General features: G+C 39.3%; 1 protein-coding gene across 1 annotated transcript; it reads left to right on the forward strand.

The window, feature by feature from the left end:
- Positions 1–104: 104 nt before the first annotated feature.
- Positions 105–13,368, forward strand: EAF2 (ELL associated factor 2). The gene is made up of 6 exons (XM_026852856.1): positions 105–703; positions 2,433–2,527; positions 3,193–3,329; positions 4,071–4,216; positions 7,822–8,088; positions 12,526–13,368. Exons 1-6 carry the CDS (start codon positions 700–702, stop codon positions 12,570–12,572), a joined length of 696 nt encoding a protein of 231 aa, XP_026708657.1. The 5' UTR covers positions 105–699; the 3' UTR covers positions 12,573–13,368.
- The last annotated feature ends 5,471 nt before the right edge of the window (positions 13,369–18,839 follow it).

Raw genomic sequence — 18,839 nt, forward strand, 5'->3', positions numbered from 1 at the left:
GATCCCCGCGCCCAACGCTCCCCTGAGGGGCAGGGAGGTTGCCCGGGCTCGCAGGCCCGGCGGGTTGAAGCGGAGGGTGGGTCGGAGCAGGCCTGTCCGGCCGCCGGGGGGGAAGGGAGGGAGGATGAGGGGCAGCGTGGCAAAACTTGGGGATTTTGGGGTACACCTGGGAACCTATGGCTGAGGTGCCGGTGTGGGATTTCGGGAGCAGGGCGTCGCGAGTCAGGTTTCAGTCTCTCCTGAAAGCTGGTGAGGTGGTGGGGATACAACTGGTATCCCCGGTACTGCCCCTCGCTACTTTCTGAGTGTTGACTTCAGTTTTTACACCTTTTGCATCTGGAATTAACGTCTCGATGCGGTTCTTCTGAAAACCGAATTAGTCTGCAGCTCTGGCTTTGCCCTCTTTCCTTGCGCTTCGTTTTTAGAAGTTAAGTACAATTCAGCAATCAAAGGTTGAAGGCAGTATTAATCACAAAGCTAGTATACCCTCCCTGAGTACATAATTACTATCTAGAGAGGTGTGTGCTCAACGATTCTGAGGGTAGCTAGGAAACAAATGCTCTCAGGATTATAGTTCTGGTAATTTAGGACTGCTGCTTCTGGTTTTGATGTCTCATTATTTATAGACCGATCCCCAAGATTCAGGCTCACGTACACTCTCTGGAGAATGTCCCGTATGCTTTCACGCAGTGCAGCGAGATGGGTAATGTGCTTTCTGTGAGCAAATGGAACAGCACTTAGTAGGATTGTCTGCAACTGTGGGAGGGGAGGAGAGGGGAGGGAGTGGGCAAAAGCTATAAATGTATTTTAAAAAATGCTGTAACTTGAAATTTACCCTAATTTTAAAGAGGAGTAAAAACCACGTCTGGTACCTCCTACCCTTATGATTTCTTGCTGACTCCTGTAATTTGATGATTTATTCTGAAATCTGTTTTGAAATCTCTCTTCCTTTCCAACAAATGAGACAGAAACTGGCACGTTCCTCCTGTTCTGTCAAACAAACACGAAAATATCCTTCTCTGACACCTGAAGGTTTTGCTCACAAATGAGTAAAGGGGAAGACATCTGCTGGTTAAAAGTTAAGATCAGAAGTCCGTTTATGGACGCTGGAACCAGTATCTTAATTTTCTAAAGTATTAAGCACCCCGTAGCCATATATTAAAGCAAACGCTCTCTAATTCAATGAGAAACTTTGGAGCTGTTGTATGCCTATCCCTGTAAGATGACGTGTGAGGTTTTGCTGTGAACAAGGTTAGCAGGGGCTGTTACCTGTGTCTTAGCTCAAAGCCTTCTGGTGCGTGTGTAGTCCTGTCCACCAGCTCTTGAAGCTTGGCTTTCTTGCCCGGTTGGTGCGCAAGCCGGAGCCACGGCTCCCAGCTGTGGTCTGTGCCGCCTGGCCGTGGGCTGCCGGCAGCGTTACTGAGCTGGGAAGCTCCCAGCCTCAACAGCGCTGGTGCCCAGCAGCGGGTGACATGACGGGTTGTGAGGTGAGGAGTGTGTGCTGCGCTGTGGCCAAGCAGCGTGCCGTCAGATGGGTCCCCTTTACGCGCCTGATCCCTCCGTGCCTCTCATCAGCTGCAACAGGGTGCAGCTCCCCAGGGTGCAGGCTGCCCTGTGGTTGCTGGAACCATGGGTTCAAACCCACATATTTTACCACGTGCCTTGCAGAGCCTCTCGATGCAGTCCTATTGCCCTAGATCTGTGCAGGCAGGCCTTTTAGCTGTAGCCCTTCCCAATTCATTTATGGTGGAAATAATTTATAGGTAATGGTATGTTACATAGCTGCAGTGCTGATGCCTGAACACATGCTCATTTTCAACATCTTGGATTTTTTTAAAAGGACTAGAAGTTGATATCTTCTTTTGTTTAAAACTTATTTTAATCGGTACTTCAGATGTTCAAAAAGATAAAAAGTAAATAAATATTTAATTGAGAAGTAATTTAGCTTTTGAAAAATATACCGAAAATCAAGTTTTGGTCAGCTTCTGACATGCTTGCTATAGTGAAATAGGAAACGGATACGGAAATAGATACTGAGGATTGATGTTCTTTGCATTTTCAGTCACTTGTCTAAATCTCATATGTTTGGGATCAACATTTTCAAGAACTATTTATTTATTTTTCTGAAAGTAATGATGTGAGGATTTAGTTTTTGAAATATAACACAGCTCATTCATCTATTATCCATTAAAACCTAAAAGCATTTTTCTAATTTTAACCGAAAGGTTTCACCACCTATCCTGAACCTTGAGAAAAACATCTTGACTTTGAATTCTACTGACTTATGGAATGATCTGTTCAGGGAAATGGTAGATGATACACTAGCAAAAAAAGGGCTTTAACATAATAGCCTCCAACTGCAATTAAAAGGTGTCTACATTTATAAGATTCCTGAAAATCCTGTAAATAATCCAGTTTGGTTTTATATTTAGATGACTTTAAGCCTGCATCTATTGATATGTCCTGTGAAGGAGACCTTGAAGTTGGCAAAGGTGAACAGGTGACAATAACACTGCCAAATATTGAGGTGAGTGGGGTGGCTGAAGAGTGGCAGACCTAAGGGAACTATTTATTTTGTTGTCATACACTGAGTGTAGAAGGATAGGAAGCTTCAGAGCTGCTTGTGAGATTTTTTTTGAGTAGAGAAACAATTGCTTTAAGTATGTAAAATTACAAAAGATCTAAAGGTTAAACACCTGTGTTGTAACTTTAAGCCTATTCACTGCATTGAAAATATGCTGTAGGATGACCCAGAAGTGTTGCATACACAGAAAACCTTCATGTGGATGTTGGCAGCACGAGTCTCCCCTTGGTATTTATGGTTCTAGTGCAGTTCTAAAGCAGGAAAGACTAGAAAGGGAAAATTTACTACCTGCCATGCTTTACTGCTCTGCTGATAGGGTAACAAACCCCTTTTGGTAAAAGGAGTCCTACAAAGGGTGTGCTCTCCTTGGGAAATAAGCATCCAGTCAGTTTCAAACTAAACTAAGCTGGGTGGAATCCCATTGCAGTCAAACCTCAGCTGTTTTTGGTCGTGGCTACTGTGAACTTAATCAGAATTAACTGATAACATTTTTAAAGGCTAGAAGTGATCACTTGTAGTGAACTTGTCATCACTGTGATGGATTGCTGTTTCTAATAAAAAAAAAAAAAGCTACAGGAGTAACACTTAATGGACTTCTGATTTAACAGGGCTCAACTCCACCAGTGACTGTGTTCAAGGGCTCAAAGAAGCCTTACCTAAAAGAATGTATCTTAATTATCAACCATGACACTGGAGAATGTCGTCTAGAGAAACTTAGTAGCAACATCACTGTGAAAAAAACCAGGTGGGTGATTTACAGGAGAAACAGCTGTGCTTTACTCATTGTGAAAATTGATTTGTTAATGAGCTTAAATTGAGATACATAACCATCCATTACTATTTTTAGCAAAACATCATTTTTAGAAAGTACCTGGCCTTGTTCAGTAGAGTGAAAAGCCTGCTTTCTCAGCATGCTGACTTCACAGCTTTCAAGTCTTGACTGGTGGAAGAAATGGGAATGTTTGTTTGTTTGATTGAATTTTTTAACTTAAAACTGTCACGTTGTTGAAAGATATGGTAACTATTTTCTGATGAGTAGGGAGAAAAAAATCTGTTTGGAAAGTAGCTTGCCTGCTGTCTTCTGATTTCTAAATGAGGAAATAAAAAAAGATAAATTGTGACATGTTTCAATAATATTAATGGCTTGTTTTTCTTGTCCCAAGTTTCTGAATATTTTTTTTTTTTCTGCTGTAGAGTACATATAAGTAATTTCCAGCAGATTTAAGTGATCCTGGGTAGCCAGGTAAAAAAACAAATCAACTGACAAAGGGTTAGAAAGTTATTAGCGCTGTATTAAAAAACAATTTTTAATACATCTCTATATAATTGTATGCAGTAAATAACATTACTAAGAATCTAATGTGATGCTATTTAGAAAGGCATGACAAATAATTCCATAATTTAAGGTACTGTATTCCCTGTATTCTTGCATTTTTCCTTGCATCTTGTCTTCTAGAAGCTAAAAATCTTTTGCTTTGACACACAGAGCTGAAGGAAGCAGTAAAGTCCAGTCTCGCATAGAGCAGCAACAGCAGCAAATGAGAAATGCAACTAAGGTTCCAAACAATGTTAAAAATTCTCCATCAAAAGAAAAGATGTTTCCGTCTTCTCCTATGGATGATATTGAACGAGGTAAGCCCCACGGGCTCATAAGTTTGAGAAACTTTGCTCTTAACTAGCAATTAGTTTTTAAGAGCCAAGGTTTTTTTGTTTGTGTGGGTTTTGTTTTGTTTTTAATTTGAGATTCACACAAGAAGCTGATTATATAAGCACTTTACCCTGATATGGAAATGACCACTCTGGCTCAAGTGGTAACAAAGCAGTATTTGAAACTTGCTAAGGTAAAAACATTGGATGAACCATTCTAATGGCCTAGTAACGCCAAGGCTATCAATGCTTGTTCTCCTTTCTTCTGCTGCTACTTTAATCAAGTATATAGTAGGTTGTATTGTGGCACTGGAGACATCTGAGTCACTTCCATCTTGACATCGCTCCTCATTCTTTCTCTGCACTCAGCAAACATATAGGTTACAGTGCTTTGCAACTCAAAATACGTTTTAAGTTACCGGATAAGACCTAGTGGAAGATGAGGTTCCAGTGAAAAAGACAGATAAAAACTTGCATAAATCAACCCATGAACAGTGCTATGTACTGTATTCTTGAGAGACTCTGGTTTGGTGCAACACTCATATTTCACTTAATAGGAGGCCTTACTTCCTTTTGGAGGACAAGGAGGATGGCAGGTGGTAATTACTTGCTACAGAAACGCTGACAAGTGGCTGTTTCATTGACTGGAATTGACATCTGCCTCCCAAGATGTTCTGGATTCCTTTAAAGAGATTTTTTTTTTTTTTTTTAGTTGTATCATGAAGGTTGGGGTTTTTTTTCCCATTTTGGTCTTGAACTCTGACCAGAAATCTGTACTACAGAACAGTACTAGAATACCTCTAAGGTTGCGAAGACAAAGGAAAATTTGAGCGCACAAAATAAAACAATGCTTTTTCTTGGTGGTCTGCTTCTTTGGGGGGGAGTGGTGGTGTCGAACATTGCAAGTCACCAAAGTGGCTGCCAATATGTACCTAACTCTTGTGTTGTGTCAGTCCAATTTTGAGTACTACTAAAGAATGCAGGATAATCGACGAATAGGGATGTTAGGGACCTTTTATCTAGTCCATCCTTCTATCCTAGTGTCATATATCTGACATTATTTTTTAACCTATTCTTAAAGCCTTCAGTGACAAATCCTGTTTTCTCTCTGGCAAACCATTCCAGGGCTTTGCTCTCCTTACTGTTCAGGTTCTTCCCAATACAAAAGCTGACAGTGAACCCATTACTAATTTGATGTTTATCATGCAAGTATAGACCAGATTACTTTGCTTCTTTTGAGCAGTCCTTCATGTACTCAGAAGCTGCTATGTCTCTTCCATTTTTTTAATGTAAAATAATGCCAGCTGGTTCAATCTTTCCTTAGAAGTTAAGTTTTCTGGATCCCCAATTCGTTGTTACTCTCTTTTAGCTATCTTACAATAAGGCCAAAAGCTTCCTGAAAAGTTGTGCCTAAATACATTTACTGTTTCAGCTAAGGCTTTATCAGTGCTGAGTTGTGCAATAAGACTGTCTTACAGGCACTATTCATCTTTATACACAAAGACTAAATAGTATCATGTCCCACTGTAACTCTTGTCATTTCTGCAACAGCACGCTGCAGTAGAACTGTGTGTAGTGATCCACTGTAACTCACAGGCTCTTCAGAAGCATTGCCTATTTAATCATTCTTCATCCCACGGTTGTGTAATTGACTATTCCTGCTGAAGTATGCTACCTTGAATTTGTTACTAACTTTGTTTTCTTGGGTGGGGGAAAAAGCACTCTACCTTTGTTCTCTAGTATATGTACAGCACTTCCCTCACTGTTCGAAAATACTTAATTTAAATTGTCAGATTAAATTACATCAAAATTCAAGGCTGAGATCTTATTCCTGGTTTTGGTATGAACTGTTAGCCTTTCATTTAGAATTTTTCTTACTACACATTGGTGAGAGCATGGAGGAAGTGGAATTAAATGCATAGGACTTGAGTGGTATCTTTCAGTTAGTTTACAGTTCCAGATGTGTGGTAGATCAGTTGTTTCTTTGGCCCTTCTTTATCTTCTCTAGAATTAATTTTGAAATGACTTCTTGATCATTCTGCTAGCTACATCCTAATTTTTGCCTTGGCTTTTCTGTCATCTGTTCTTAAGCTCTTCTCTTATACATGTCCTTAGTAACAGGAGGATGCTTCCTTTTTTTTTTTTTTTTTTTTTTCTGTTCCCCTCATTTTTCCTTTCTTTCCTTATGTTTCAGTCAGCCAGTATGGTCTTTTATTATACTTTCTGTTCTTCCTTGGCACTGGGTTAGTTTGTCCTTGTATCAATAGCTGCATTACTTCAGGTGCCTTTTTTCCTGAACACCATTTTGCTTTAGACTGGGCTTTGATAAGGCAGACTCACCTAAGTACCTTTCCTTTAGAATGGCCTTTGATAACTCAGAATTGGAAGGCTTAATGGAAATTTGTGTAGAAGCTTGTTCTTTTGTTCTCCTTTCTCTTGATTAAGCTCTGAGCCATCTTGCATCTTGGCGACTTTCATCTTCAACCTGTTCTTCTATATTGGGTAAATTGGAAGTGAGATGAGCCACTCTCTCCTACTTGCTTTTTATGACTGTTATATCAAAGCTGTTCCTGAAGTATTCCAAGTCCTTGTAAGACCATCTTAACAAATGTCTGTATAGTTACGGTCTTTTATAATGATGAACTTCAGTACTCTGTGTAACTCCTTAAGTCACTGTATAAAATCTCTAGCCACCATGATTCAGTGGCCTGTTTAAGACTTTTCACTTCAGCAGCACCCCTGTTTTGCACAATTATTATATGTACTCTTTTTTGCAAAACTTAACTTCCTCTGTATGTTGGACTTCAGCTAGTATATATCAAAAATGCATATGCTGTGCAGCATGATCTATCCAGTCATACTCTCCTAAATATTACTGTAGTCAGGTGAGTTAATTTATGAAGAATGCAAGTTGGTTAGTTTGAGTCTGTTAATTTGATCAGTTAATTTTCAGTATTTCTTGTCTGCCTCAAGTTGTTCTAGCCCCCCCCCCCAAACCAAAAACAAAACACAAAACAAAAAAACAAACAAAAAACCAAACCATAAGCAAACAAAAAAACCCCAATCCAAACTATGAAGAGAACTAGGATGTGGTGAAATCTTCCTAATAGTTAACTGTGGACAGCTCATTTAGATATTCTTTATGCTTAACTTTGTTTTGAGCAAAATGTCACGTAGTCCAACCAAGTGTATTGATGTAATGCTGAACTGCTGGAAGGCATTTTGGGTGCAACTGCAGACATCTTACAGCTAACTTATCTGTGAGTTGCAGAAATTAAAGGCTATGTGGGATGCACTACCCTGTGGAATGTGGGGTTATCATCTGGGTTTACAGTCACCCTTGTTCTAACACTTGGCTTGAAAGGGAGAAAGTGCCCAATTTACAAGAGAAGAAAACCATGTGATAGGTTGGATGCTTGCTTGTGCCCTTTAACTTGTTCTGGGGAGTTTTGGGGGTTTTGGTTTTTTTCAGTTGTTATAATGCATGGACCTGACTCCTATTGTTGATTTTTCTGTTTTATTATTTTTTCCTCTCCTTATATTTCAATTATGATGAATGTTAACTGAGAAAAAAATCCTATTGTTTTCAGAGCTAAAAGCAGAAGCCAGTATCATGGACCAGCTGAGTAGCTCTGACAGTTCATCTGACTCTAAAAGTTCTTCATCCTCTTCATCTAGTAGTGAAAATAGTTCTAGTGATTCTGAAGATGAGGAAATGAAGCCCTCTCTTCCTATGTCAATGCCATATTTGCAGCCACAGCCTACTGTGTCTGCCATACCACAACAGGCTATCCCTGACAAAGATGCCAGTCAGAACAGATCCCAAGAGAGCAGTGGTCATATGATGAATACACTACGTAAGTACAAAGACTGTTCTTTTCTTAGTGCACAATTCCAGACATCAAGATTCTGAAAGGAAACCATATTGTTTTTAAGTATGTCTCTGTTATAATTAAAACTGTGGGAAGTGATGCTAGGGTATGATTGTTCAGCAGCAGTCTGAATTAGACACTGGGCTAGAAGGTTCTTGGTCCCCAGAGGTATTAAATTAAAGCTGATGCAGTTGAAAATATTCTGGCTTCCTCCCAATTATATACATTGGGCCTGGAGAACAGTAATTTTGTATTGAAAATATTTGAACGAACAGGGCATTCCCAAAACATATACTTATAATTTCTTGGGTAGAGCTATGGGAAAGATACTATACTCACAATACTCAAATTACAGAAAAGATGGTGTATTCTTAGCTACTCCAGTTACTGTTATTCATGGCACTGTTCCACTGGACAGCATGGCAAAAGCTGTCCTTTGAATATGAGGAAGGAGATAGTTTGCTTTCAGGTGATACTATCTTATTTCACCCATTCAGGCAACTAAAAATGTAATTTGAAGAGTAGCTGTGATATTCTTTGAGAAGTGGTTGCTGCACAGCCTGGAATTGAATGCTCAGTGTATTCAGAAAGGGAGAGTTTAGACAGAAAAAAAAAAAAATCCCACTAGGTAGAGAATCTTAAGTTTGCTACCTAAATAGCAGGAGTATTCAGACACAGAAGTAAATATTAAGCTATGGTGACTCTGAAAATTATTACATTTTTAATTAGGTACTTAGCTTGCAGGATCCTGGTTTGAAGAGATTCCCATCAACCCTGGTTTGCAGCCTGAGATCTCTAAGGTTTACCATTTATATGTAAACTTGTTACACTGCAATGTTAGACTCTGGCAGATCTACTTTTATTTCAGTATTTCATGGATAACATGAACAGTTGGGGGTTTTTTAGCTAGTATTTAAATACTTAATTAAATATCTGTGCTGGTTATTTATGTATTGCATTAACAGATAAGATCAGACTGAAAAGTCCTGTGACTTCATGTGCAAAGGACTAAATGCTGCTTTCATTTTACTGTCACTGTAGAGAACAATGTCTTCGTGTTTATAATTTGCGTAATTTAAGAGTATGCCGTTTATTTCAACCCTTATTCACAAATGGGATTTCCTGTTCTTCGTGCTTTAAATAAAACTGTTATGAAAATGAGATTAAGCTCTATCCCCAGTGACAGAATCCCAGCTGGCAAAGCTTCCACTGAGAAATACGCTTACAAGTACAGGTGGCCAAGTCCACCAGTTTCAACAGTCATAGTGAGAAAACGCTGCTTAAAGCATGACAACATCAAAGCTGTTACAGGGGAAGATGGTACTCAAGGACCACGTTGACAGGTGGAACTTTTGTAGCATCAAGTAGTTTGACTATCTGATCTTGCCTAGATCTTTAGCTTAATCCCATTTAGTTCTGTTATGATTAAAGATCTGTTTTACTGCCTAAAACCATTCTGTCCCCAACTTCCAGTATGGTTAACACTTAAAATACACTTCAACTATACAAAGATCAAAACAGTTACTTTCAAGGAGAATGTGTTTCTCTAGCTCCCTTGCTGAAGGAATTTGTCAGGAGAGTGAAACATGGAGAAACTAAATGGATAGCACATGGTTCTAGATTGAATGGCAAGAGTTCTCAGTCAGGGTCCTGTACAGTCGTTTCTTCCATCTCAAATAATGTTTTACAAAAATAAAATAATGAATCAACAACTGTCAGCACAAACTGTTTGCTTGTCTAATCCAGTTTTGAGATTTGATCACTTATGTGCATGACTAGTTTTGTGCACCTCTGTAGAATCGGGGCCATAGTGGGTAACTAGTGAAGATTTGCTTTGGCTTGTTGTGTGCAGGCAGAAGGCTGGGGAAGGCTTAGAGAGCTGAGTTTCATCTTGCATGTAGAAATCATACAGCAGAGGTTTTGTGGAACTTGGAAAGCACAGTAGGTAGTGTCTAGAGCATGGTAACCAAATACTTCTGTCAGTTATACATAATTTACCTCTTCAGGAATCCAGGGCTGAAGATTGCCCCTCACCCTCAAAATACTTTTTTCCCCCTTTTACCTTCAGAAACTTGCCTTATTACAAAGTTTGTAAATGGTGGCACTCATGAATCTGTTCTTCATAAATATTTGATCATATGTTGCTTTATGCCTACTTTTTGTTTAAGCAAGACTTACGTTAAATAAAGTAATTTCCCAAAGAAAAAATGGTATAGATTGGCTGTTCTGGGGCCTTGCATTCTGTATGTAGTATTAAGCACAACTTCACTTCTTTTGGTACTTGGTGCTGGTACAAGCAGCTAGTCATGAAATAATTTTCTCTTAATAGTTTGGTGTTGGTGTGACCACTAAGATCTGTGAAACACAGGTCACTCCTATGAGTTTCCCTGTCTCCTATAACTTGCCAGAATTCTATGTATTATAGTCACTGATTTAAAAGTTTAGAAAATGTTGTAATTTGCAGTGCAATCTATTTCCCCAATTAATATTGCTAATAAGCAACTGGCACAGTGAAAACTGAATTCAAGCTTTCCCCACTTTATTGCTGCCTTATCAGTACAACATTCTAGATGTTTCTTCAGAGTATTAGTTAGATGAACTTTCCATTCTTGGACCAAACCCATCTGAAAACTACCAACTCTAGTCTGCTTTATTTTGCCATCTCTCTGAAGGTGTTTTTTGGAGGTAGAGTTATAAAAACGGGGTAGAAAGTTCTCCCTAAAGTAAATCCTAATGCAGTATTTCTGACTCTGGAACTTGGAGTTCTTGCTTTTCCCATCTGCTGATTTTCACAAGCATTGGTATTTTTGGCTGGTGTTACAGGGTTTGTGCAATTTCTATTAACTATGTTGAAATAACTTTTGAAGGCTGCAGAATCACTATTTGGAAGGTTATCTTCTTGTTCGTACTCCCAGTCCTCTTCTAAAGTAGGTAGTGCATAACAGGGCTGGGATTTCTAAGAATTCACAGTAAGTTTTCCTTTGAGTGATAAATGCATGAGTTTAATTTACTAATGCCATTCTCTGCCTTGAAACATTCTTTCTTAGGGTAATATACTGTCCTGAATAATAATTATTGACAAATTACTTAATTTTGTTCTTCCAAAATTGCTTCTAAAATTTATATTAAAATGATACTGCTGTAAATGTTGTCTCCATATAGAGGATGAGAAAAAAATTTGTCTACAGTAGTACTTTAAAGATTGCTGGAAACAGCCATCTTCACTATTCTTGCCTTATATAAAGTGTTTTCTGTTTTGTTGCAGAGAATCATGTACCACTTTCTAGGCTTTAGTGATGACATAGTGGAAAACAAAGGAAGGCTAAATGCAGCCATGTTAAAGACTTCAGTGTTCTAGCAGAAATGATATGCCTGATAACAAAAGATCCAATCTGGGTGTCTTGTTGGGTTTACCCTCCTGAGGTTACTTTTTTACCCATCTGCCAAAGTGATCTGTGAAGGGTGCTGCAGCTGAGGAAAGGACATGTGAAAATAGTGTGCCTACTTTTTCTTTGCTTTTTAGGTCATTTTGGCACAACCTGAGATGCATTCCTTTTTTTTTTTTTCCCTTTTTTTAATGGCTGTTTGGCAAGGGAGGTGTGAATAAAAGCATACTAGTTGGAACAGATTCTTAAAACTGAGTGGGAAGTTGCTAGATATGATGTAGATTCTGTATAGCATGCTGCTGTATTTTTTTGTTAGTTATCTGTCATCCTGGAAAGATTCCCTCCCTCCCACCCCCTAAGCTTATGGACTTCCATTGCAAGCACAATGTAGTCCTCCTTACTTCCCCATTTTGAAATATATATAGCCACCAAATTAAAGTGCTGTGTAAAATTTCTTTTGATGTTTTGTTTGTTCACTTGTTCCAAAACCTGTTTGAAATAGTAGGTCACTGATACATCTTTAAATGGTACATCAAAGAGATGCTGCTCTTGATTGAGACACCACTCTGTTTTCAAGCACAGCTGAGCAGCATTCAGATGTGTTTCAAAAAAAACCCAACAACCAACCAACCAACAACTTGTTTTTCACAAAACTGCATTCACCAGCAGTTTTTTCCTTATGAAGCATGAAAATGTGGGTGGCAAAGATAGCTAGGTGTTGTCTTTTTTGTGATCTGGTGATATTAAGTAAATGCACTTGTGGCTAATAAGCTAATGGCTTCCTTGCCAAGATTCTAAAATTGTAGAAAAGTGACCTCTAAAGTTCTGCCACTGGGGAGTTTGGTTCTACACCTACTTATTCTCTTATCATAGAATAGTTTGGGTTAGAAGGGACCTTTAAAGATCATCTAGTCCAACCCTTCTGACCTGTTTGGTATTAGTTTTTGTAAGACTTTAATTGGGAAAGGGAATAGCTTGAAAGAAGACAAGTATTTCCTTGAAAATGACTAATACGATGACTCTCTCTTTCTTCTAGGAAATGACTTGCAGCTGAGTGAATCTGGAAGCGATAGTGATGACTGAACAAATTTTTGGCCTTAAATGTATCACCTTTTTTGCTAAATGTGTCTTAGCATCTGTTTTGCACTAAGATTAGATTACCAGAGACTGGAATGAATGTCCTCGATTTTGATAATAGACATCCTAATTTTCTACTGACACATCACATCTATAATACAGCAGCATTGATATCCTGTCAGTGCTATGGTTATGTGTTTATCTTTCAAATTACTGTATTTACAGTAAAATTGTGTATGATCTGATTTTGATTATTTTTGCCTCAGCCACCTGTTTTACTTGAAACTGATTTGTAACAGCTAGTTACTTTATATAAATAGTCATGGAATGGAGAAATTTCTGATATTTATGGAGGCAAGTTTCCTTCCTATCATTTAAATGCTGAATGCTGATCTCACAACTTTTACTTGGAGGGAGTGAAAGGGAGAACAACTAAATGAGGTCTGCTGTGTCAGCTACACTGTTTGTTCAGTTCACAGTTCATACCTTTAAGGAAACTGCTGAATAATGTGGTCCACTAGTGCAGTTACAGTTTACAATTGTTCAACACATTGCTGAATTCTTAATTTCATTGTATTATAGGACTTTATATCTCTGAGCCTCAAGATTCCTAAGGGAACTTGTCTATTCTCTGCCTTTTTTTATGTAACTTGAATAGGCTGGTCTTTTTACAACCTTTTTGTATCTGAATTTAGATAACTGCAGAGACAGCAATGAATTTCCTTCATTTAATTCTGTAACGGAAATCAGAAAATTTCTTTGTAGGAATATAAAAGTAATTTAATAAAGCAATATTTATAATTTTCATGTGTCTGATTCTATTTTTACTGGTTAAGAGTTCCACTTTCTAACTATAGTAGTCATGCCAGTGAAAGGGTCATGCAGGGAAATAGGAAGCAGTGAAACGGTAGCTAATACGGATTCCCCGCCCTGTCTGCAGGACTTAAATGTTTGTTGCTTTTGCCTATATTGAGACAAGCCCTAGTAAGAGCTCACCAAAAGTTTGTGGTGGTACTAGTGGACTGATGAATGTTTATTACAGATTATATCCAAATGCCATTGGTAAATGACACTGTGTTAGACAAAAAAAAAGGTGTTTGCCTAGTCATAGTTTTTCTTCATTTGAAATGATATTTCATGACCTGAAGAACTGCAGGTAGGATTCCAAGTTTAATCCTATAGTTTACTACTGAAGAGTTTTTAACTGGCACTAGCAAATGTCTGTGGGGTGAATTCTGACGAGAGGAATCTGCTCAGTCTTGTACAGAAGTCTCCTGTGCTAGATTGTAGTGATTGAATCGCAGCTCTGCCTAAACTGTGAGGATTGAATCCTATATGTAAGCCTGAATGTGCAGACATGAAAAAATGCACACTCAGTAAATGTATACAAATAGATGGTACTAGACTAGTTTATTCTCTCAGAAATGCTGTGAGTATCAGCCCATGCTTACCTCTAGACAGTTTAAGAGGTCAAAACCATGTCCACCCCTCACAAAGGAACCTTTACTGGTACCACCAGGCAGAAACATTGGGCTCTGTACCCCAAACTTTGGCACCAGTCCATGCTCTGCACCAGGTAACAGGTTGCCGGACTTCTGGCTTCCTAAAGTTGGTACCATAAGAAGCAAAACATTTTCTTGTTTTAGAGTTAATTAATAACCATGGGTTAACAGGTCTTTGAGAAGAAAAGGGCTAAGGAGCAACCTTGAGGAAGGATGCTATGTAATAACGCCCTGCAAGCTACTTGGAACTTTCTCAAGGAAAAGAGTGTTGAGGTTTTCTGATGGATCATAGCTGTTGGTTACAGGAATTCTAGCAGAGTACTTGGTTCTTGGCACCTGCTGCTAATAAAGTCTGCTGGGGCAATGTCAGGAGCCGAGATGTTGCAGGTAACTTTAGGACTAAGGAGCAGCCCTGTGTGCTAAACAGAAAGGGTGCATGACAATGCTGCATCCTAAGCAGAAGTGTCCTCTTTTTGCCTTTCCTCCGTCCCCAGTGCACCAAAGCCTTCCTTTAGGCCAATGCTAAATTCTAATTCTAGCCAGAATTCTGCTGGGGTTTTTTTGAATAAAAGTGCATTCAGGGTGTATGGAAATGACCAGACAGGTCCAAAATCATGGAGAGTGAAGTGTGCTTATGGCTTATAATCATTCCGTCTGTGATAAAACTGTTGAGTACAATCTATCTGTATCTATACAAGTGCACTCACGTGTGTACAGGTGCTTAAATATAGCTCTGGGAGTAAAACAGATTTCCGAGTTCCTGAGTCTCAGGGACTGTGACTAAGCCTGTGCTGTCTTTGTGTTGAAAGCTTTCTTGGATGGGAAGAGTCTTGGTTAAGCTTTTGTACAGCATGTAGCACAGACTTATTAGTGGCCAGTCAGGCACTACCCAGTGTAATCTAGATGGATATATTCTGTCAAAAGCACAGTTGAGATAATTTAGGAGAGGTTCCCTTTAAATATAGAGACAGGAGGTAAGATTTTGGAACAAGGTTCTTATAAGGGGAAAGAGATAACAGACCTTAAATGTGTTCAGGAAAAATCTCTGTATGCTGTATCCAGCCCAAATGTTTGTGATCTGACTCACCTTCTCCATGTACATGTCAAACATGGGCAAGAGAGCTAAAAAGCTTGCTTTGGCCAGTTGTTGTACAGAGGGCTTGGATCTCATTTGTGACTTGCAGGGGGTATTTCCTCCCCTATGGCTTGGTTTGTGTGTCCCAAGCAGCGATGAGCCCCCACACCTCCTACTGCAGGGTGTTCTCAAATGGCAGGAGAGAAGGTGGTTGCACTGAGATTCAGAAGCATGAATAAAGGAAGTATTCTAGCAATAGAAAAAGAGAATCACAGAATCAACTAGGTTGGAAAGGACCTTGAAGATAATCTAGTCCAACTGTTAACCTAGCACTGACAGTTCCCAACTACACCATATCCCTCAGTGCTATGTCGACAATCAGACAAATTTTTGACAAATCAGACAAAAAAACCAAAACAGGTTGTCTTTTTTTGATCTTAGAAATTTTTTACTCTGATTTGAAAATTCTTTTTTTCTCCTTTAAAAACAGTTTTATTCCTGTGATGTCAGCTTAACTAGAAATGAATAACATTGCAACTGCTGTAAGTTCCTAAGACCATTGTTCCTATGACCTCTGAGTGCCTCTTTCAAAATAATCTTCTGAAATACATCTGTTTCTGTCTCGTTACTTTCAGCTATTTTGTCTTTACATACAGAGGTTTAAAACATATGTCTGTGTATGTATGTCTAAGCAGTAGATACATCTGAAGAATCTTTTAGTATGAAATTATAATTAAGCTATTGTATGTCTTTTGGATTTGAGGAATATCTGTGTATCACACTGATAAATCAAAAATATCTTCCAAATCATAGAATGGTTTGGGTTGGAAGGGACCTTAAAGATCATCTAGTTCCAACCCCCTGCCATGGGCAGGAACACCTCCCTCCAGACCAGATTGCTCAAAGTGCCATCCAACGTGGCCTTGAACACTGCCAGGGAGGGGGCGGCCACAGCTTCTCTGGGCAACCTGTGCCAGTGTCTCACCACCCTCGCCAAAAAGAATTTCTTCCTTAGATCTAATCTAAATCTTCCCTCTTTCACTTGTCCTGTCACTACACTCCCTGATGAAGAATACCTGTCTTTCCTTTAGCCCCCTTTAAGTACCTGAGCCTTCTCTTCTCTACATTGAACAACCCTAACTTCCCCAACCTGTAATGCAGCTGGAAATGTCAAAATTTTTTAGCCTTCTGACTACTGAAGTGCTAAGGACCACTGCAGCCACAGATCACCTCAGCCTTTCTCTGCATGGCACCTGGTACTTGCACAATTTGTTTAGTAACTACCTCTTCAGGATTGTAGTATTCAAACCTTGTTAAGTCCTGAAATGGTGATTATGTATGCTTACCAGTTGTAACTACCTTTGGAAGCCTGTCAGCTTCCAATTTTTGTAAGATTTCTGTCCTGCTCTTGTTTTTCATGAACCCTGCCTTGGGGCATGTGGAGAAGCTGAGGTGATCTCTTCAGGGCTGCCCTGGCACCACTGCATTCCACAACTAGCACTGGGATTGCCATTTCCTTGGGGGTTTCTGACTATCTGTATTTCTCTCTTGACATTCTTTCCCCTAATGCTTTAATGGGCCTTTAGGAAGTTCTAGTTTATAAGCATCAAACTCAATATAATGTCCATGCATTTTGTAATTGTTTTGTAAATAATAATCTTATTTCCTGTGTAATCTCTGAAAATTATTTTGATGGATTACTGAAAACAGTTGTTCATCAAAATCATGGTATCAGCATCTTCTGGAGCACAGCTCATTGTGGAGTTTATTGTCAAGGCACCAGATATGATCAGCTTTATTGCACGAGCTGTGTTTTATTTTGGAGGAAGGCTGGAGATATAGCCATTTTTCAGTTTAAAGTACTTTAGTAAGTCACTTTTGTGCTAACAGACAGTGAATCATCTTGAGAACAGAGCAACAGTATTTCTGAGAAGAATTATTTGTTGGGTCTTTCTTGACTGATTTCTGGGGAACCAAATATGACAGATCATCTCAGATAATAGTTTGCTTTGGTTCTCAAGATTTTGGCCCACAAAAATGGTATCATTTCTGGCAACACTTCTTATTTTCTTCAGAATTTCTACAGGAAGGTTTCTGAGAACAGCTGAGCAGACTGATGAATCCTTCTCAAATAGAAGAGATGAGGATGCCTAGGATGAACAGAAACAAAGAAGCCCAGAGGTAGGAAGAGATATCTTAAGTCATGGTGGTTCCTAGGTTGAATGCATGCAGGACATGTGAATTCCTCCTCTCACCACTTTCTGAGGTTATTCAGCTAACCACATAAGGTGCTGAGGACAGTTTAAGTAGATGTGGAGTTCAGACCAGCTTTCCGAGGAGAAGTAAAAAGAAGAATGAGGAAAAGAGAAGTTTTGAGTAAGGGTGTTTGCATTTTGTTATATATTCCTGCTGCTTTAGAGGAGATAGGGGAAATGTGAAAAGAAGGTGAAGATGTACTGAAATGAGGAGGGAAAAAGAGTGAAGTGATAATTTCTTTCACAGTTTAGACCTAAAGCTTGATAGGAGCACTAATCCAAATCCGAGAGGAGGATTGAAAGACCTATGTGTCTCAGCTATTTCTCCGTCCAGTTCAATGAAACTGTGGTGACAGCTTCTCTTAGTTATTAAGTGGTTAGCAGTTCTGTCCCAAGTGATCTTGGTCCTGCTGCACAAGAATAATTCATGATGGCTTGTGTGTTTGCAGCCAGCCCCTCCTTGCTTACCAGCTGTATGCACAGGAATGGGCTGAATTAGTGGAAAGCTCTAAACAGTGGCTTTTATTTCACTGCTTGGAGATTTTCGTGTTGGAGAAAAGCTCCTGAAGGGCAGAGTCAGAGCTCAGGGTTTGTGTCAGCAGGGAGAACCATTCCACTCCTAAGCAGAGATACCAACTTCATATAGGGTTTTCATGAAACCCATGTTACATATGCTGTAGTGAAGGGTCTGGTCTGCTGGGAACAGCAAGGGCTTGGGCTCTAGTTGTTTCTGTGGTTTTCTGAATCCATAGAAGAAACGAGTGTGTTCTCACATTTTCCTTCTCTGAAAAGCAAATCCCTCTGCTGTGGTGAGGAAGGAATGGAGGTTAGAGGCAAAGATGAAGGAGCCTTTCATTCAACAGAGAAGGCTTTGTTGATGTACAACACATACCTGGTGATTTAGCTGCTGAGACCTCTCTTGACTTGCTTTGAACAGGGGCCCTTGTTACAGAACCTGTTCTCCATCTCTCATCTCCCATATGCTGTCTTTTCTGTGCAGCTTGGTTTGTCTCCTCAAAATTCATACCTAGTTTGTTCTCTTAAGTGTGCTTATGCATGACAGAGGATTATTTGCTCCCTCTAAGAGATGAGGCCTTTTTCATGCTGTTATTTAAAGAAAAGTGGAGTGTCTTAAAAAGGTAATTAAAGAAGACCCAACAACAACCCAAACTGTTCTTTAATCTCTTTAGTTTCACTTCCACATGCTGTGTATCTTGTTCTACCAGTTTCAATGCTCTTGCAAAACAGTTGCACAATGACTTCCTCTTAACAACCAGCAGAATTAAACTTGAGCTTACCTAATTGGCTGTACCTTTTCTAAGATCCTCAATGTATTCCCCTTTTTTTTTTTTTTTTCTGCACCTTTTCATTGCCATGTCTTTTGGAATAAATATACTTGTGGACATCCTCATATACAGCTCCCATAGAGACATGGGAGCTG

This window comes from Athene cunicularia (assembly GCF_003259725.1).
Source record: "Athene cunicularia isolate RWA chromosome 7 unlocalized genomic scaffold, athCun1 chr7_part1, whole genome shotgun sequence".
Lineage (NCBI taxonomy): Eukaryota > Metazoa > Chordata > Aves > Strigiformes > Strigidae > Athene > Athene cunicularia.

What these genes read in the sequence shown, in the direction of transcription:
- EAF2 (XM_026852856.1), top strand. An exon ending in ATCACTGTGAAAAAAACCAG is followed by an intron (nt 3,330 to 4,070) that starts GTGGGTGATTTA and finishes TTTGACACACAG; the next exon opens with AGCTGAAGGAAGCAGTAAAG. An exon ending in TATGGATGATATTGAACGAG is followed by an intron (nt 4,217 to 7,821) that starts GTAAGCCCCACG and finishes TATTGTTTTCAG; the next exon opens with AGCTAAAAGCAGAAGCCAGT.